The 21,461-nt window shown below is 36.7% G+C and overlaps 3 protein-coding genes across 4 annotated transcripts in view; 1 reads left to right on the top strand and 2 right to left on the bottom strand.

Annotated features, from left to right (window-relative positions):
• gab2 (GRB2-associated binding protein 2) overlaps nt 1-11,007 on the bottom strand; it is a 108,110-nt gene extending 97,103 nt beyond the window's left edge. Inside the window, exon 1 of the mRNA XM_055195972.2 lies at nt 10,597-11,007. Coding sequence (XP_055051947.2) covers nt 10,597-10,668 — 72 coding nt within the window. The 5' untranslated portion in view covers nt 10,669-11,007. The remainder of the gene's footprint in view (nt 1-10,596) is intronic.
• A 2,257-nt stretch (nt 11,008-13,264) lies between these two features.
• On the bottom strand, nt 13,265-19,883 carry nars2 (asparaginyl-tRNA synthetase 2, mitochondrial). The gene is made up of 14 exons (XM_073863185.1): nt 19,504-19,883; nt 19,324-19,433; nt 19,013-19,133; nt 18,787-18,927; nt 18,417-18,497; nt 18,164-18,267; nt 17,411-17,543; nt 17,206-17,304; nt 17,064-17,101; nt 15,053-15,119; nt 14,775-14,912; nt 14,321-14,418; nt 13,790-13,816; nt 13,265-13,707 (listed from the first exon to the last, which is right to left on the bottom strand). The coding sequence occupies exons 1-14, from the start codon at nt 19,666-19,668 to the stop codon at nt 13,563-13,565; spliced, it is 1,467 nt and encodes a 488-aa protein (XP_073719286.1). The 5' UTR covers nt 19,669-19,883; the 3' UTR covers nt 13,265-13,562.
• Nucleotides 19,884-20,739: 856 nt separating this feature from the next.
• The window catches only part of LOC129437686 (NACHT, LRR and PYD domains-containing protein 3-like), a 36,828-nt gene continuing 36,106 nt past the window's right edge, over nt 20,740-21,461 (top strand). The window contains exon 1 of one of the 2 annotated variants that reach the window (XM_073863182.1): nt 20,740-20,797. In XM_073863182.1, coding sequence (XP_073719283.1) covers nt 20,766-20,797 — 32 coding nt within the window. In that variant the 5' untranslated portion in view covers nt 20,740-20,765. The remainder of the gene's footprint in view (nt 20,798-21,461) is intronic. The other variant, XM_073863183.1, reaches the window with a different exon arrangement.

The raw sequence follows: 21,461 nt of genomic DNA, 5'->3' as shown, positions 1-21,461 counted from the left end.
AGCATTCATGAATCGTTTAATTAATTCATTTAAACAGATTTGTTGAAAATGAACAAATTCTTCGAAAATAATTTTGACTATTTGAACTCACACCAGTGGAGCAAATTAGAAACAATATAGATGGATTTCCAATCCTACCTTTTATTTTTTTATATAAAGTTGTATAAGCTTTATATTTAGATACAAAATACTTGATATCTCTTATACAAGTGTACATAATCAGTTAGCATACTTTGCAAATTTGGAAAGGGAATGGTATGTGCACATATTTAAGACTTGTTATGAATGTCACCCATTTGTAATTTAGCTTATAAAACAGATGCCAAGTCTCAGTGGAGGTTTTGAATAACATCTGGTAGTGAGAAGTGACCTTACAGTATTAAGACTATAGGTCCAAATCCCCAATTGTAAGCGAGATTATATAAACATACATCTGAACTGTATTTCCTATTACAAAACGACAGACATATATTTAGCACCAGTCTCCTCTATTAGAAATAAACTAATAAAGTTACAAGTCACAAGACTTAGAACTTTATAAGGGGAATTTGATTTCCTATGTTAAAAACAGACACTTTGTTTCATCACTCTGAACAACAGCCGACTTAAAAAAAGTCTAAAGAAACCCCAAACACATCCCACTCATTTCCCCTCGATCATGAGATCCAGAGCTGAACACTTCCTGTAGGTGCCATCCACAGGAAGTCTGGATCATGCTACTGGTGCTGCTGTACAGCGTTCAGCTCATAACACAAACAGGTAGATCCACAGGACATGCTGAAGGCCAGGCTTATTTACTATTTAAAGATCTTGACTGTAATTTCCTGCCTCAAAAGAGGTCAAAGAATTGGGTCAAATAAGAGGATCATGTAAGGAAGCCCATTATGGATAAATTATGTAATTTCTATCTGACATGTCTATGTAAGCACAAACTGAACAGAGATTGATCATTGTTAATTAGTGTTTAGTTTAGTATAATGTGAATTATTATCTTAATTAGATTCCTACTTTTGTCTGAAAACTTTTAATTAACTTTTTAAAAATATTTTTTAACCCATAATAGGTAAATGTTGGACAGAACACATTGGTTAAAAATGACCCCCATAATGGATTAAAAATGACCCAATGTTGGGTTGATGTTAAAATAACCCAGTAGTTGGGTTTTGCAAAAAGGGTGCAAAAATTACAAACTGGTCCTGGACAGACAAAGAATTAGAAGAATTGTGAGCTATTAAAGGAGGAGTTCATTTAAAAATGAAAATTAGCCCATAATTGACACACCCTCAAGCCATCCTATCTGTTTATGACTTTCTTATTTTAAAGCTTCAAAAAGCGCATCTATCCATCAAAAACGAATCCATACATGTATTAAATGTCTTCTGAGGCAAAGTGATGGGTTTTTGTAATGCTGCTTTTCCATTGCATAGTACCCCACAGTTTAGTTTGGGTCGGATCAGCTTACGTTTGGGGGCTTTTCCACTGGGTGTAGTACGTTTAGTTTCAAGTCGGTTGTTAGTATGAATTCATTACTGTTTGATCTTACATACATTATATTATACACTAACCCCAAATCTAAGCGAAGTTTGAGGACTTGCAAAGTTTAAAGTTTGAGGACTTGACAAAGTAGGCTATCATCATTTTAAACAGACTCAAAACACCAAATAAGAGCCCGGAGCAAACAAAAAAACACATCTACATAACCGACTGCTCAGTCGCCATATAAATATCTTCTCAGTTTAGTTTGACGTGTATTTGTGAATAAAGAAACCCCTATTTATCCTACCTGCTTCGGTGAAAGCCCCTTCTTCTGACTAGATACAATAATGCCGGTGCTGCGGAGAAAACTCTTCCTCGTGATGATGGTTATCCGATAAAAACAACAGACGGCTTGAACAAGATTGAATATCTGTATTTAACATTATTTTACAAATAACATAAGCTGGCTCGATACCTTATTGTTGACTGTGCAAAGTTACTGACGTTAGCTTAATTTAACAACATTTCACAAAGACGGAGCTTTGCTTTTTATTCCGGTTCATTTTCGAAAGAGCACCGCATATAATAAATGTTCTCTGTTTCATTTCGTTCTCCGTGTCTGTCTCGTGATTAACAAAATAAAGTAGACTTTATAACAGAAAGCTTACAAATCTCTCATGATGTGTTGATGCGGGCGGCGGAGAAGCACGTTTAATGTTAATAACACGTGAGCCCTCACTGAGCCAGTGGCCAAATACGGCGCGGCGCGGACACACCCGGAGATAAAAGGAAAAACTTAAATTCGTCTGCAATCTGCATTGCCAAACAATCAGAAATACATACAAATTAATGTTCATGTATATCTTACATTTAAGTCTGTAAAAGACAGTATATATGAAGTGAATAGCATTTTTTAAATTCGAATTATTATTGCCGATCGAATATTCGAATATCCGTGCCCATCCCTAGTTTGTATTTGGTCACCTTACTATAGGGGGAAAATTTCCAAGCGAGGTCCTTTTTATTCCTGTCTTTATAGAAATAAGAACTTGTGTCGTATAGCTCCGGGTGACTGCTTACGGACAATATCAAGCATTACTTCATGTTGAATGAGTGACTCCAGGCGGGGTTGCCGCCACAGCAGCAAGCAGGCTCCTGATTGGTTAACATGGCGCGAAAATCCGCCAAAGTTCAAATTTTTCAACTCGGGCAAAATGCACAAAAAGCACCATTCGCACGTACCGCTCCATACTCGTGAACTAGACGCGCGAATGAGGCGGAATTGCGTGTACCTTGCCACACCAAACGCCTCATTCGCGCCGCGAGACCATCATACGCGCGTCAACGTGTCTTCACATTGACTTAACATTGAAATCACTCACGCTTGACGCCTCTACCGCGGCTGGTGTAAACGCAACATAACTATTTTTTTCCAGACTTGCAGTTTGTGGCGGCACATTCGCGACGCGCACTTCCACATATATGCTTAAATGTAACTTAAATGAGGCTCAGCGGAGCGCGTCGACTGAGGCCACGAGTGTTTGTACAGAAACTGTCATGTGAGACAGAAGTAGTGATAAACGCGATGTGCAAACATCTATTTGTGGTGGTCAATTTTAATTTTGTGAAATAAATGAATGTATGGGAATGTCCAACGACGCTCTCACTTGTATGATGTCACAGCAGTAGGCAGCGCAAATATAACGACACGCCTATAATCCCTCCCACTCCGAAGTCAATGGAAAAGCTAACCAAGCCAAAGTGAGGTGAGCTGACCCGACCTGACCCAAATCAAACCGTGGGGTATTATGCAATGAAAAAAATAAATAAACATTTATATTTCAAACTTTATAAACTTTCAAACTAATGTACACATGTTCACGAGAGAGCTGAGGGTCAGGATGGAGGCTGACCTCTGACCCAACTTTGCTTTGCTAAAACCCAATGCTTCACCTCGGAAGACATTTATACCTGTATGGATTAGATTGTGATGGATGGAGCTTTAAAAATGGGGCACTATTTAATCCCATTATATGACACATATACACCCAGGATGGCTTGAGGGTGAGTAAAATGCAATAAAATAGTTTTCCATTTGCAGTGAACCATTAATTTAAGTAATATTTTCTGAAAAAAAAAGTCCATCATTGCATATGGTGTGTTGACTTCATGTTGGGGGTATTCCTAAGTGGTGGTTTTTTTGGTGGTTATTAGGGCATTACTAGGTGGGTGTGCTGGATGTCTACTCCTATCCCACCAAGCACCAGTGATCACACAAACATGACTACTTAACGTATTGAATTGTACATTGTAATGTCTATTAGCAATCAAAGGACACACAGATTCCTGCAATTTTGTTATTAAGAGCAAATCTGATGCGTGTCAGATGATTTGTAACAAGGAGAACGTGTGTTTGAGCACTGTCCTGTCTGTCAAAGCAGGAACTGGGAGGTGCTGGTGTTGACCTCCGAGCGTAAGACACATCAACCCTGTGCTTTTCAAACACACAGTCCCCCACCCAAACACACACACACATATAGACACTACAACAAATGTAAACAAACAGCACACTTTCCAGACTACGAAACAGGGTAGTGGAGGAGTTCAGCCTTCTCCCGATATGATCATGCAGGAATGTAGCGATGGATTATGCAAACAGAGATGTTTGGGAGGTGAGGTCAGATCAGAACCAGCAGAGTGGGTGGTACCAACTACTGCTATTGCTGTTGAACACTCATGTTACACACGTAACACACACACACACACACAGCTGAGTTTTTTTGACTACTCCTTTCGCACAGAAAGACGCAAGAACCTTTCGAAAGTGAAATTGGATCAACAGATTTAAATGAGAGTGGTCACAGAGGAAGCCAATGGCGGTTGTAGGAAAAGGAAGTGAGAAGGTGTGGAGGGAAATGCCAGAATTGTCCCACCATTTCCGACCTTCGGTTTTATTTTATTGACACGGCCTTTGGTGCAGCTTCACGGGTCGAACAGGAAAATGACAGAAGTGAGTATTAAAAGCACTGAGGGTAAATCTTATAATACCTGTCAAGGATACAATATGTCCTGAATCAAAATCAAAAGGAATAAAGACTTTTTTTTATAAAGGATTAGTCTAGTTTTTAAAAAAAATCTAGATAATTTACTCACCACCATGTCATCCAAAATGTTGATGTCTTTCTTTGTTCAATTAAGAAGAAATTATTTTTTTAAGGATTTTCTCATTTTAATGGATTTAAATGGACCCCAACACTTAACAGTTTTAATGCAGTTTAAAATTGCAGTTTTAAAGGTCTCTAAACGATCTCAATCGAGGCATAAGGGTCTTATCTAGCGAAACGATTGTCATTTTTGACAAGAAAATAAAAAATATGCACTTTTAAACCATAACTTCTCGTCTATCTCCGGTCCTGTGACGCGCCGGCGCGACCTCACGTAATTGCGTAATGCCGTGGAAAGGTCACGCGTTACATATATGAAACGCACATTTGCTGACCATTTTAAACAATAAACTGACACAAAGATATTAATTAGTATCATTCCACATAAAACAATGTCGAAACGGTCCTCTTTCTCCACACTTGTAAACACTGGGGCGTAGATTCAATACGTCACCCGTGACCTCTTGACGTGATGACATATTACTAGAGATGGCGCTTGCGCTTCACGGGACTGGGGAGAGACGGGAAGTTGTGGTTTAAAAGTGTATATTTGTTATTTTTATTGTCAAAAATGACAACCGTTTCGCTAGATAAGACCCTTATGCCTTATGTCCTTTGAAACTCCGTTGAAAAAACTGTTAAGTGTTGAGTTAAGTGTTAAGTGTTGGGGTCCATTGAAATGAGAAAATCCTGGAATGTTTTCCTCAAAAAACATAATATCTTCTCGACTGAACAAAGAAAGACATTAACATTTTGGATGGCATGGTGGTAAGTAAATTATCTGGATTTTTTTTTAAAGAAAATGGACTAATCCTTTCAGGCCATCAAGAGTAGTTTCTGATTGCGTAATGCACAAAAATATCAGTTTTATTACTGTAAAGCACAAAAAAGAAACAAATGATATTTTAATTTATACATGCATTTATGTGTTAACCTTTTAAATGAAGACTAATACTCCTTAATTAAAACCATTGCATGCGTAATGCATCCAAAAATGAAAAATCCTAAATTAAAAATGTAATCCCCTATTCTGTCGTCTTCATCATTTTAGGCATTTTTACTAAATCACCATAATCACCATCTGGCTAATATACATCAAATGTTTTTTTTTCTTTCTTTACCATAAACTCTAAGAATAAAGAAAGAATGAGGTTAACTGGGGTTGCATATTGGTAGCTCGAAGGTACATATCTGTACCAAAATGGTACATATTAGGACCTTTTAGAAAGGTACAGTCCTAATGACAACTTTTGTACCTTTTTTTCTGAGAGTTTAGGAAGATGTTGTCTTTAGCATTACAATAAAGTTGTGTTAACATTACATGAGTTAATGCATTAGCTAACACGAACAAACAATGAGCGGTGTGGTTCTTTAGCATTTATTGATCTTTGTTAATGTTAGTTATACTCAATTGTCCATGTAAGTTCATTGTGTTGATTTAAAAATGTATTAGTAAATGCTAAAATTAACCTGAACTAAGATTTCTATATGCTGCAGAAGTGTGATTCATTGCTAATTCAGCTACGTTAATGCATTAACTGACGTTACCAAATATAGCATAGTTGTGAAGTGTTACCCCTTTATGAAATGCGCAATAAAGAGCAATGAAAGCACAGAATGTTCAATCTGATAAAAGAGAAGTGAAGGGGGGTAAGACTGGTATTGCTGCATCTGTGTCTTCAGTTACTCATTTGCTTTCATGTTTATACCAAAGCTAGATATATAACAGAGGCATTTTAACTCTTTAATGGCACATAAATCGTTCCCTTAACAACAACAACAACATAATAATAAAAAAAAACAGCAGAGCGTTATAAAACCATTAGCAGATAAATACAGCTTTCCCAGAAAGGTCAAAAACAGCTTTTGCAAACTTACTACGTCAGTTTTCAACTGTTGCTACAGGGCTGTAACTGCCCAGAGTGTTTGCCTTGCGTATTTGCATATGATTTACATGACAGAATTGACGTTAGGAGATAGCTTCTAATACGTGTATTTACCTGCACTACTTTAAATACACCTGAATGCGTACATGTGCATGGCTATTACAAACACGAATGCAAAAAAAAACATATGTTATTATAACATATAGTTATATTATTTCTTAAACATTTAGAAATAACATAATAAAGAAGGAAGTCATCATTGCCACACTGTGTCCTAACCAGGCATGACGTAAACAAAGGGACAATCTACTGTATAAAATCTAGTTTGCGTAAATCTGAGTTTTCAATCTCGGCCACGACTGATAAGCGAGAAATAACAACATCTGTAGCTCAGCCCAATAAAAAATCTCATTGATTCACGTAACTGCATTTTAAACATAATTTCCTATTGCTTGCGACTGCATCACGTCACTGAAAAATTGTACGTTCAATGAAAATTATTGATTATTGCTACACTGTAAAAATACGTTGCTGCCTTAAAAAGTTTTGTTAAATCAACTCAGATTTAAAAGGCATGTAAATGACTTGTGGAAAAAGGCCAACTTAATTTTATAAGTTGTAACAACTTATCTCTTGTCAAGAAAAATAATAAGTTGACATGACTTTTTTAAGGCAGCAACGTATTTTTTTACAGTGTAGTAATGTTGTTGGGCTGCATCTAGTTAGCACAAAATAGCCCAAGGATTTATCATACTGTAGCTATAAACCCAGCCATCGATTAGTTCTTACGTAACGTTTATCAAAGAACTTGAGCAGTTTATAAGCCTACGACTAGCCTACTTCATGGATCCAAAAAAGTAAAAATAAACAATTATTAACCCGCCGACAGTTTCCTTGTCCTGAAAACACCTTCCTTGTGGAATGCAGTGCTGAAATCCACAGATGCTTAAAATATCTCTCTACATTTGGATGTCAGATGACCACAATTCAGACGCTAAATAGCCATCATTGTCCAGCACCAGCCTGGTTAAGTGGAAGGAATTTTTTAGATGGGACAATTATTCCCCTTAAGACAGGCTTTCCCTGTGCTGTCTCTCCAATTCAAAACATCTGCTGAATGTCCACCTTACCTTAACTTTTCTGATAGAAGGGAGATTTTTGGACATACAACCTCAAATCCGCTGTTCTCTCCTTTTGATTAAAGAAAGTTATCCCGAAATTAAATAAAACTACACTACCAGTCAAAAGTTTCTTTATTTATATATTTTTCCATGTAACAAAATAATAATAAAGTCATACAACATATGGCATAACACAAAAGTAACTGTGGGAATTAGGTTGTGACTCGTGTCATTTTATCAAGAAGCTTCTTGAAGTTTTCTCTTAAGGGGATCGCACACCGCCCGCGCAGCGCCGTTCTAAAAAAAAATCGAACACATTGTTTTCTATGAGTATACGCACACCGACACCACCAGGTGGCGCCTATCCGCGCCGCCCAGCTGTAACTCAGGAAGTTGCTCAAATCCCTGTCGCGCCACACAGCGCACTCACATAGTTTAACATTAAATAACATCATATTTGTCACAAATCATTACGATTAACATTGGCTGCTAACGTATATTTAGCATTTTGAAGTAGACGGTATCTGACGAAGCTCGCGATATTTAATGTACACTTCCGGTTTACGATACCTCAGAGTTGTCCTGGAAGCGACTCGACGCGGTGCAACGCTGAGCTGCGCGGTGGCCCTTTAGGAAGAATTTTAAAGAATATCGAAGGAGTTCACATTTAAACTGGACTCTTATTGGCTGCTTTTCCTTCAATATTTAAGAAATTTTTTCAAAAATAATATTTTAAAATAAAACTTTAGTTTTCTAATAAAAAACCCCGAATCTGTTTGGCTCAGGTATATTTTTGTCTACAAAAGTAATTTCAATCAATTAACCGTACACCTTCAGATTAAATGATTTTTAAGATCATAGTTAACATTTCAGTCAAGTGTTTCAAAACGTTTGACCGGTAGTGTACGTATCATGTATTCCTGTAGTCGTACAACTAATGCTGGGTACACACAATCTTGATGCTTTTACAGATTATCTTATCAGATTTCCCCTTGGTGTGAGGTGTGTTAAGACTGTTCGAACCTGATCGGAAGAACGTTGGAGCCGCCCCAAATGTGAATTTGTAAATATTAAACATGTTTATGATCAGAAATCCTGATGTGTGGGGGGAACCCCGAGGACAAACACGCGCACGCTTTTGAGATTATCACGTGAAACAAAACAATATCCAATCAGAAAGCGAGATGATGGAAGACGGAAGCAGCAGATGTGGACAGCAGAGATGGACCATGCTCCCACCGTCTCCACGACTTCACCCAAACCCTTTTCTTTTTATCCCTTGAATTTTCAGTGAAAATCATTCCAAACACTATCATTGAAATTTCTTCCTGCATATCATCCGCCATGCATTTTTTGTGTGAGAAACAAACCAAAATATGGGATGCAATTTATTGATGATCTTCATCCCAAAAGTTCATCTCACACACATACACAGAGTTTTAGAGGTCTTTGACAATTGCTTGGGTTGTATGGCCTTTATGATACTTCAGTGGTCAGTTGTGTAAATAGACGGTTCCTGATGCATAGAAAATGGTCAAAAATTATACATTTGCGCCCAAAGAGTTCATAATAGTACCTCAGAGGTTCATACTGGTTCCAAAGAGTGCATATTAGTAGCCTAAAGGCACGCATTACTATCAAATCTACACATATCTGCACCTACATGATACATAAGGATCATTTTAAAGGGTACTGGCCTCAGTGACAGCTTTTGTGATGGTGTATAAACTGTTTAAAATGTGTACTTTTGTGTTTTAGGGAAAAAAAAACAACAACATCAGGCAGTACAGACAACAAACCTATTTGGGTGACTTGTGCCTTTAATACCATGTTTTTTATAATTCATGGAATATTGACCTTCAGTTAAAAGGTAAACATGTCTGTTTTTCCTCTTCCCGGGCCCAGCTGCCCATTTATTTTGACATGAGCAGTTCCTGTGCAGCTCTACATAAGACAGGACAGCTTTACGCGGAAGACAATGAGGAAATTACCTAGCATGTGTGAATCTGAGGACGCACAGATACGGGCTCTCCCAAAGAAACCGGGAGAGAAGGAATGAGAAAAAGAAAGAGATGACATCATGGCAAAGTTATAGGAGGATGGAGAGCAGGGTAACGCAACACTGTAGATAAACATGAGACAGCTGTATTTATGAGATCCAACACTGAGGGCGTTCCAGCTTTTTGGGTCGGGTGCATGATCTGGAATGTTATAGACCCCACCGGATCTATACAGTAGGTCCAATCCGGTTAACAATAATGCAGCGACCGGCTTCCAACAAACCGATATGGGAGGAAAGCAAGCAGCGCACGGTTTCTGTCCGTTTAACAGGAACAGTTGTGTAGCCAGCTGTCCAAAACAGAATTAGGAGACAGACGGTGTCTCTGTGGTATCCCATTGTGCACAGTTTCTTCAGTTCCAATTAAATACAGATTATAATAGTTTCATAATCTTATGACAAAGCAAGTATTATTGGTGGCCATGGCAAAGTGTTTGTTTACAATCTAGGGTAAAGTTGAAAACAAGGTACGATGCTGAAGCAACATTGGTTGCACCTGCTGGGGCTGCACAACAATAGAGTAATGAAAGCTCTGTTGGTGGAGCATTGTGTTAGCTGTGCAAATGTTGTGGGTTCGAATCCAAAAAAAGCGTCTGGTAAATGCATAAAATGTTAAAATATATAATGTCAAAATTTTGGCATGAGCCAATGCTTTTAAAGATGCTTTTAGTGAAACATTGTCTTTCAACAATTCAACAAAAGCACACTTTAATTTTGTGTTTAATGTATGCTCATAAGTTGTATAATAACCTAAAGTAGCCTATACCACCCATCTGATATTTCCCAATACATTGACTTTCTCACAGATGTTACAAAAAGGCAATTATTCGTAAAAAAGTTAAATCTTTAGCATCAGCAGAATATGATGGTGATATAAGTAAAACACTCACATATCTCCTCAGTTTCTTCTCGGGTGGAGACTTTCTGAGCCAGCCCTGACAGATGATCTCTCCTTCACTCATTTTACGCGGAGAAAAACACAAACAACGCTGTAAATATCACTCTGAAGTCCTGAGATGATGCGGCTCCATCTATGTTGAACGCGAGTTACGCCGTACTACTGTGGATGTAAAGCGCGCTGTGCTGCAGCGGTACGTCATTTACTGCTGATGGATACGCTGCGCGGGCGGCGCGTCTCATGTGCGCGCACCGGGAACTCGGTTTCCATACAATACTACACGCGTCGGGAAACGAGCGGCGAGAGACGCTGGACGGAGATGAGGAGTACACGCGCTGATGGAGGAAGTGCTGTTGGCTGTCTGCTGATAGTTTTCGCACTCGTACACACACAAACACACGCACGCCACGCCTACTGAACCGACGGGACGCGCGCTCGTGTGTGAATAGGAATGAAGATTACACGATTTAATTATTTTTACTTATGGAAAAGTATGGCAAAGTTGCTACCTGTATATTCGATACAAAAAGATTTAATTTTTATGAAGTTTATCGTGTTAATTTTTTGGTTCGTTAAAGTAGAATATTAATTCTAGCCGAGTCATCTCTCAGGATTAAAGAGCCGTACACAAGTTTATCATAAAGTCCATTAATAGTGAGTACGACGACATCTACTGGACGAATGTGGTTAATACAAGTGCCATTCATACGCTGCCTGTCAATAATAATTTAGTTACAGTGCTTATTCTCAATTTTGTATTTATACTATTTTTAGAATCATAAAAATTCAACAAACAACAAAATAACGTTGTGAATTAATCAATTATATTTTATTATCTTCAGTGTAGCCACACATTGCTTGGAAGTTGTAAAAATGTTCTCTGGATTGGTGTGTTATGTGTTGGGTATGTGTGCTATTGATGCTGTTGATGTAGTTGTTGGTATTATTATTATTATTAATACTAATAGTGTCGCTGTTGTTTACAAAATATTAATATAATCACCATCATTTTATATAATATTATATTGATTGTTGTCAGTATTGTTACTATTATTACTATTAATAATGATCATTACTATTAATAATAATCATTGTTTATTATTTATTATTATTAAGTTATTATAATGGGATTAGAAAAAAAAATCCTAAAACTATAACAATCCCTAGAATTATTATGGGTATTACCATTATTATTGTAAATACTATTATTGCATAATATACATGATATTATAATTATTATTATTATTAATACTACCCAAATATGTATTATTATCTGTTTAACTTATTATTATTATTATTTTGTCTCATTATTATTTTGCTTAATATCATTGCTTCATAACAATATTATCATCTGTATTAATATCCGTTTAGTTAATTATTCATTTATTTATTATATCATTGAGCAGAACAAATCATTGTCACAATTGTTGTTTTTGTTGTTTACTACTTAACTATCTGTTGTATGTTTTGCACTTATAATAAAAAATGTTCTTGTGACATTTTATCAAGCTGGGCTCTTATTGGCTGGTTTTTCATTATTATAAGTCATCAATTTATATCATTCTTTATAAAAAAATGTTTCTAATAAAAATAAAATGTTGGCAAAAATATATTTTGTCTACAAAAATAATTTCAAACATATGAGCTGTACTTTCAGAAAAATTATAAGGTCACGAGAAATATTTCGGGGTGGGGGGTTCCCGGACAGGTCTTAAGTGTAGTCCAAGACTAAAATGCATGTTTGAAAACAGCTTGCACTGCAATATCTTTAAATATATCAGTGTCATTACATTGCCTCAAAATGCACATCAGTAAAGGTTTTTGTAAGGTATGTTTGTAAAAACTACTTAAAGGGGACATTTCATGAAAATCTGACTTTTCCATGTTTAGGTGCTATAATTGGGTACCTGGTGCTTCTTTTAACCTAGTAAATGTGAAAAAGATCAACCCAGTAACTTAGTTTTAAACCATTCTCTGTAAGCACGTGAAAAAATAGTTCCTTGAAATTTGTCACCCCTTGTGATGTCAGAAGGGGATAATACCGCCCCTTAATCTGCACTATCCAACCACAGCACTGCCATTTAGTGCAAAGATCAGCTCATTTGCATTTTAGGACACACCCAAAGACTTAACGTTTTTGCTCACACCTACAAAGTGGCAATTTTAAATTTTAATTAACTTTTTTAAATTTTATGCTATAATAAATTATCTGTATGATATTTTGAGCTAAAACTTCACATACGTACTCTGGGGACACCAAAGATTTATTTTAGATCTTAAAAAAGTCTTGTGAAATGTCCCCTTTAAAGGCAGAGTCCACGATGTTTGAAAAACGCGTTGGAAAAGGAGACGGGCCGACTACCAAAACACACTTATAGCCAATCAAATCAAATCAAATGCCGGTTTGCGTATGTGTGGGGCGGGTCTATCAACAGAAGGTCCAGATTCTATTGGGGTAGGGGCGTGTTTGTTTAGGTGATTTCAAATATCAACATTGGCTTTCAAACATCATGGACTCCGCCTTTAAATGTCCTAATATAACTTAGGCCTAGTCCTGGCTTAATCTAAACCCTGTTTGGGAAACCGCCCCTACAAGTCAAAGTTTTGAACAGTAGTGGCAAACCTTTAGAAATAACCTTTATGAAAAGTGACCAAGAGCATATAGCAAAGCAAATTTATTTACTCTGGAACAGTCAGGGGTGTTGACACGATTTGCTTTTCGAGATCAAGTTGATTTTACAATGTTGTTAATAAATATTCAAATGAAAAGAAAAACAACTGTCAAAACAAATCTGTCATTGTTTTTACATTTTAAGCACACTGACCATCTGCTCCTATGCATAATGGAGAGGATGTTTCATAAAAACTGTATTAGTCACGCCACCAAAGCAATGACATGAATAGAAATAAACATTACGGAGCACATTCCATCATTCTTGTATTTTATAACGCACAGTTTTAAAGCGGACAGGAGTGTGAGAACCTTGCGAATGGAATCACATCTTTGATATTGTGAACTCCCAAAATGCACTGCAGGTACCTCTCAAATCCCATCCCGAAACCCCCGTGTGGGACGGAGCCAAACTCTCGCAGCTGCAGATACCTGCCAACCACAAAAACGTTGGATTGGAATAACCGAGATAAAAAATATGGTCAGAAATCATGAACGGTTCTCATGAACATACCATGCGTATGCGTCCTCCAATCCAGTTCTGTAAAATATGAGATAATAACAATAATGCATTGCACAGCAGAGGTAGTTTCACATGAACATATAATGACAAGATATGTGACCCTGGGCCACAAAAACAGTAATAAGGGTCCATTTTTTGAAATTGAGATTTATACATCATCTGAAAGGTGAATAAATAAGCTTTCCATTGATGTACGGTTTGTTACAATAGGACAATATGTGTCAACTATTTGAAAATCTGAGGGTGCAAAAAAATCAAAATATTAAGAAAATTGCCTTTTAAGTTGTCCAAATGAAGTCGTTAGCAGCACATATTACTATTTTGTTTTATATATTTACAATAGGAAATGTACAAAATATATTCAAAATCTATCATTTTGACCCATACACTGTATTGTTGGCTAATGCTACAAATATACCCGTGTGACTTATGACTTGTGTTGTGGTCCAGGACAGGGTCACATATTTTATGCATGTGTTATCATTTATGACTATAAGAAAATTGGAAACGTTGTGCTCGTACTGTGCTAGTCGACTCTTTAAAAGTTCAAGCCTTTCTTCTCTCAGAGATCCACCACAAAGCTCCCCGACCCCAGGCACTAAGAGGTCTACAGCAGCCGCCTGTTAAAAAATACCAACACCAATAACTTACTGGACAGGAGGTTAAGACACAAAAGCCAAAATAATTATGCTCAGCTAATCTTTCTCTTGTCAGAGGGACAAAAATGCAAACTATTTCACATCATTTCAACAGATTGTTAAATTATAACTTGTATTATGATTTAAATTGATGTATTGTAGCTTTGTGCAAAACTAAAATGTTAGCTTTGTTTCATCCATATGATTTACTTAACAGTTCACATTTTTACACAGCTGGTCTGGACAATAAAAAAATTATTTGGTAGACTGAGATCGTATTGAAACGTGTAACGGGTCCACATATGGAAAACATTGATATGTACTGAGAGTTCTCTCACAGTGTGACGGGGTTGATCTTGGTTGTCTCTGGCATAGAAAGGCTTTAAGTCGTAGGGATAGTCAACAACAAAGACTGGGACGTTCCCACAGTGTTTCACCAGAAACTTCTCATGTTCTGTCTGAAGATCACAGCCCCACTAATGGAAACAAGCAGAGATGGCAGGAGAACAAAAACTAAACAGACACTCTTGAAACACAAATCAGGACTTTTTTTTCAAATAAACATATTTTTCGAAAGCCATGTAATAAACAGATATATATGCTGTAGTTCACTTGCCTCGGTGTTGAACGTAAAGTTTTGTGAACTGTTGTTCAGAATGTCGATGGCTTCAGTGTAGGAGATGCTATAGAAAGCATACATTGTATAAATAAATTGCTAAAATGCTGAAATAAAAAAGCATCATTCACATGCTTCGTTTCACAGACAAGGCTTAACTAAAGCCAGGACTAGGCCTTAGTTAAATTAAAATGTGTAAGCATCTTTTATAAACATGCCTTGAAAAAAGATGTTACTGGTGTTGTATCTTGAGACAAATCAAGACAGCTCAAACATGCGTTTAAGTCTAGGACTAGCCTTAAAGGGACACTCCACCTTTTTTGAAAATATTCTCATTTTCCAGCTCCCCCAGAGCCAAACACTTGACTTTTATTTTTTACCATTTTGGAATCCATTCACCTGATCTCCGGGTCTGACGGTACCACTTTTAGCATAGTTTAGCACAATCCATTGAATCTGATTAGACCATTAGCATCGCCCTCAGAAATAACTAAAGAGTTTCAATATTTTTCTTATTTAAAACTTGACTCTTCTGTAGTTACATCATGTACTAAGACCGACAGAAAATAAAAAGTTGTGATTTTCTAGGCAGATATGGTTAGGACTATATTCTCATTCTGGTGTAATAATCAAGGACTTTGCTGCTGTAACATGGCTGCAGGAGGGGCAATGATATTACGCAGCAGCCGAAAATAGTATCTTTCAATAGCTTTTAATTTTCTGTCGGTCTTAGTACACGATGTAACTACAGAAGAGTCAAGTTTTAAATAGTAAAAATATTGAAACTCTTTGGTTATTTTTTAGCACGATGCTAATGGTCTAATTAGATTCAATGGATTATGCTAAGCTATGCTAAAAGTGGTAGCGCCAGACCCGGAGATCGGCGGAATGGATTCCAAAACAGTAAAAATCAAATGTTTAAATCTAGGAGAGCTGGAAATAAGCACATTTAATGCGGATAAAGTGGATTGTCCCTTCAAGCCTTGTCTGTGAAACTGGAGATCAGAGATCTTGACAATAACACACTGTTAAAAATTATAATAAAGTGCAGCAGGGATGATGTATTTTTGTAGGCATAACCCGGAAGCGAATTGGCATTTTAGCACGTCCGGTTCCATCGTCCCAAAGTCAATGAGTTTTTGGTTAAACGCCTTAAATAAGATCTTGGGTTAAAAGGGGCGGTTGCTAACAAGCTCCTACATGTGACTACAGACTTTGTGACGTCATCACGCATGAAGGTCTCAAAAGCAATGCAGCATGGGCACAAATCCCAACAATAAAGTAATAAAGTTTCGATAAAGTTGGAAATAGCTGTCGGAAGATTGTTTTTTTTTTATGTTGAGACACGGTGGTGTAGATCGCATGTATGCCTAAGGGGGTGTGCACACCAAAGCTTTTAAACTCTGCTGAAACGTCAGGCGGACGCCAACTGCCAACTTTCTTCAACTGAGCGCTTTGGTTGCTGTGACACTTCTACAGTCGTTGTACAATGCACCAGTTGGTTGTTGTGATATTTGTCACGCCCCTCCATAACTGTGACTGGACGGCCGCTTGAGAACTGACTTCACCCAAAGTCAATTTTTTTTAACTGTCGGCGCTCACCGCGGAAAAACCTCAGAGCGCCGTCTTCCATTGGAAACAATTGAAAACATACGCCAGCCACCGACACAAAAGCTAAAAGGTTAGCTTTTCATTTCTGGTAAGCACATTTCAGCTTCAAAATTAATAAAAATTGTGTTCATCTGTGAAGATTATCTTGTTGGACAAAATGTGTAAGTAACATAAACTTTTGTTAAACACAGAGCGATAATCCAAAAGTTTATGGAAATAAAAAGAATGGGATTTTTGGTGAGGAAACCAGTATCCCACTAACTTCTGGGTTGGCCTACGAAAATACATCATTCATGCAGATAATTTTTCATTAAAATATTTACTAAGATCTTACTTAAATATATTTCGATCTCATCACATTAGAGAATCGAAACAGACCGTACCAAGATATAATACATACACATGAAAGTTTCTTTTCAACATGAGGTTCACTTCGTCCTGAGGAGATTAAGAGTTGAAAGGTTAACATGCAATAGGGCTCGAAAACTTAACAAATCCAATTATGGCTCTCATCATTAAAATCAACAGTTTTTGCATCGTACCCCATGTCCTGGTGCAATATATTTGTGAAATAATTCAATATCATCTGCGCAATGGGACATCAAATGCTCCGTGGTGGACTTAAACAGGTTCTCCATAACCTAGAAAGTTTCAGATTCACCTTTAAACCATAAATAGCTGCTTCAGAGATGTCAATGCTATGGTTAATGCAAAAGTTTAATGTATTTTTAAGGACTGACGTTATACCTCCATTAGATCTTTTAATGACTCAGTGAAGGCAATTTCAGCTTCTACCATGTAAAACTCAGCCAGATGTCTCCTGCTTTGAGAGTTCTCTGCTCTGAATGTAGGACCAAAGGTGTAGACTGCTGAAAAAGCCCTAAAATAGCCCAACAATATACTGGATGTTACCAAAATGAAAACCACAGAATGGTAAGCATTCAACTTAAAGTTTCTTTAAAGCTACAATATGTGAGATTTTTGTAATAAAATATCCAAAAACAACTTGCACAGTGTGATATATATTTAATGCAGTTGTGTACTTACACTATACCAAAAGTTTGTAAATCTAGAGAAATTGCTGATTTAAATAATGTCTTTGTCCCTTTTCTTCCTTGTAATTGTCGCCCTTTTAGTGACTTAATATCAACGCTATCCTCAGTTAACAGTTGTAGAAATTACGGCAACATGAGTGGACAAACGCGGAAGTGCTGAACTCGCTGTTGTGCCTTCCAGCAAATTTATTACGCTAAATAATGTGATCAAATGTACAGGTAATAAAACATTAATTCATTATCTCATCTATTAACATGATCAGAGAATTTCATACATCTTTGGTTGGTGAAAACAACATGTCCCGTGGTTCCACTCTCCTTCATAATGTCATTATGCTTTGCCTTTGTTATTGTGTAATAGCGGCCTCTAGTGGTGAAAATCTACATATTGCAGCTTCAATACGTTCCATGCATAAGTGCTCAAATAAAACAATTTTGTCTTTACCCTGCCATGACTTCTAGGTGCAATTGCCCTGATACTGTTAGATAAGCTGGCACAGAGAAGAAATGTGGGTTTGGGTCATCTGAGGCTTTTTTATCACCTGCAGGCTACGGACAGAAAAAGAAAATATATCAGGTGTCAGAAAATCAGTTATTATTGTATCAGTGATGAATTATTGAATTTGATTTACAATAAAAATATATTGATAGTTGCTATGTACACCTCTAAACACTACATTCACGAAATTTGAGAGTACCTCAACTTGGAAGAGTTCACCAGCACCCTCACAGTCATTTGAGGTGATTATTGGTGTGTGAATCTGCACATAACCATTATCCTAAAACAAAACAAAAAAATAATTTAATTCAAATACACATACTGTTTTACATCCTGGACTATTTACTTGCAAACAATCTTTAATATATTTAGGATTACTGTAAACAATTGTGCTCATAAGTTAATTTGCAAAAACTGTAAGGTGTTTGGCATTAGAAAAAAACCTAAATACATTTTCAAACAACAGTGTTGTGTTTTGTTTCCGTCAGTAAATATTTAATAGTCGTGTTAGGAATTTGTTCACTGAATTACACTTATGTGAAACAAAAAGTTCATTAATATTCTCATACCCTGAAAAATGATTGGAGGGCAGCTGTCGCCTCGCTGCGTATCCTGAGGAGGGAACTAAAGGCGTTTGTTCGGCATCTGAGATGGGGAAACTGTCTGATATATTCCAAAGGATGACGCTCTTTGATTTTAAAAGGAAACTCCTAGATCAGACAAAATAGATTATTTTAATAGAAGTGTTGTCACAATTCACTTTGTAATCATACAATGCGTGATATCAACACTTACCACGGGATCACATTCCCCGACCACTTGAATATGTTGAGCTTGTATCTCTACATTTTGTCTCTTGTTAGGACTCCTCTCCAATGTGCCACTGATGTCAACAGCACACCCAAATGTAAGGTCTCTTGACAAGAAAGGAAAATACATCAAAGACCCTCAATTTAAAATAAGTTTGTTGTATACATTGGCTCCAATAAGGAATTGGACACTAAAACTGTAAAATTAGTTTAACTTCTTTAAGAATCAAAATACCAAGTGGCTTCTATATCTGAATGCATTAAACTACATTAAATGCACCTGAGCAAGAAACGTACCTGGTGTTCAGATGTGAGCTGGCAACCACCTGAAGAGGCTTCAATGAGCTTCCATCATTGACATGTAAGAAGAGATTGTCCTTCTGTGGTCTGACAGATCTGACCCACCCCTGCAACACAAGCATTCATGATAACCTGATGTAAACATCACACGTGAATTGAAGACTACAGATGTCTCACCTGTATTCTAACATCTGATCCTATATCCGTACATTCCAGTATATCACATATCCTTCTTTTCTTGGAGATCATGCGCCTGCAATGTCGTTGGAAGAACAATGCACCACATCGGAAAAATAACGATGTGTGTAAAACAGGTATGCGAAGTAATGTGACAGGTATCATTAAAGCTAAAAACAAGCGCACAAAAAGATAAGATTTAAGAGATTTAATATATGTCCTGATTGGTCTTTCAGCTTTAAATGTCAGTGCAGCTCACGTCCATTTATGTTATTGTGGATAATCTTCGATGATAAAACGCATCCACGAAAGCGTTATCATTTAGTATTCTCTGTTTTGACATTCACGTTGTTCTCAATGCGCTTCCTGAAATCGAAAAACGTCACAGCTTACGTCATGTATAAGCAGATCCCCATTGGTTGAAAGATGACATGCGCACTATGATTGTAGGTGTGTTCGACTGCATATGGCGCCGCAAGAACTGACAGCAGGATGAAGTCAAAGTACCGCGAGAGCGATTTGAAATTAGGCTTCTCCGTAGGATGTCTCGAATTGCTATCGCGATACTTTGACGTCATCAAACTGATAGTTCTTGCAGCGCCTCAGGAAAACGAACAAGCCTAATATCAGGATTTATTTTTTTTAATTTAGCAGGGCACAAAAGGAACAACAGGTAAATGCGTATGTTAAATAAGTATACAACGGTTATTTTGCATTTAAATAAATACGCTTCTTAAAGAAAGCGTTTTCTTATCAGTGGTCACGGTAATCCAGTCATAGAAAATGTTTAGTGAAAGCCAGGCTACAGTTAAGCAAGACCAGTTCTTTATGCCATTAAATGAAATGTCTTTGTGAAATAAGTTTCAAATATTAATAAAGATCCGAAACCCAAAGTTTATTCCAAGAAAACAGACGTTTTTGTATGATTTAGTCTATACATCAAACATAAATATGTAGCCTACAACTTGAATAATAAACTGTACAAATAATAATGAATTGTATTTTTTGGTGGGGGGATACCATTAGAAAAGGGATATGTTGTAAGGGACATGGTTTTAAAGTGGAATAAAAAAGATTGACACAATTTTTTATTATTATTTTATAGTATAGTATTATTTTAGTATTTAATATGGTGTAAAAACTGCAGTCCTCCATGCTTTAACAAGTAAAACTATATTCCAGTAAGGGGCAGCTGATTTTAGAAACGATGCTCCTCCTTTGAGGATAAACTTGAACTTTCTTCAGTTTCAGATTGTGTAACAATGGCAGGTACAGCTTCTACGCAAGATGCCATGTGAGTCTTTTATTAAGTTATTTTATTACGTTTTACATTAATGTGTTTGTATAAGTTATTTAATTGTTTGGTTGTACCGAGGTCTCTTAAAAACTGTAATTTTTTCTATAGTGTAAAAACAAAATGGGGAACAATGTAAGCAGTTTAAATCTCAAAGTGCAAATTATGTGAAACATTCAAATTGCTTGTTATTGTATTTTAAATCAAGTTTCAACATACAGTAGTATTTTTTGATTAGCTGAAACTGTAATGAATATATAAATAATATGAAATAATACATGTGCCTTCAGAAGTAGGCTAGTAATGTGTTGAAGTTCAAATGTGTTGAAATTTAGCATTCAGAAAAGTAACAGAACTTGATCAGCAAGACCAGCTGGTCGGTAGATGAAAGATAACCTGACAGAAAACATGTTTACATGTTAAATATGTGATGATGTCACCCACCCATTTCATGTGTCTAAATAAATTAAAAAGTTTGAGCTGGGTTGGGTCACCAATAATTTCATAAAAAAGCATAATGCATGTGGCCTAAAGTCAAAAATCACTAGGATGCATGAGACAGCAAAACGAAAAATAAAATAACTGCACTGTAAAAAAAATCCATAGAAATTTCAATGTTATTGCAGCTGGGTTACCGGTAATTTACAGTAGATTTACATTTATG

The sequence above is a fragment of the Misgurnus anguillicaudatus genome, chromosome 24, assembly GCF_027580225.2.
Source record: "Misgurnus anguillicaudatus chromosome 24, ASM2758022v2, whole genome shotgun sequence".
Lineage (NCBI taxonomy): Eukaryota > Metazoa > Chordata > Actinopteri > Cypriniformes > Cobitidae > Misgurnus > Misgurnus anguillicaudatus.
Note: the sequence above shows the minus strand (reverse complement) of the source record. Positions and strands in the feature narration are given on the sequence as shown.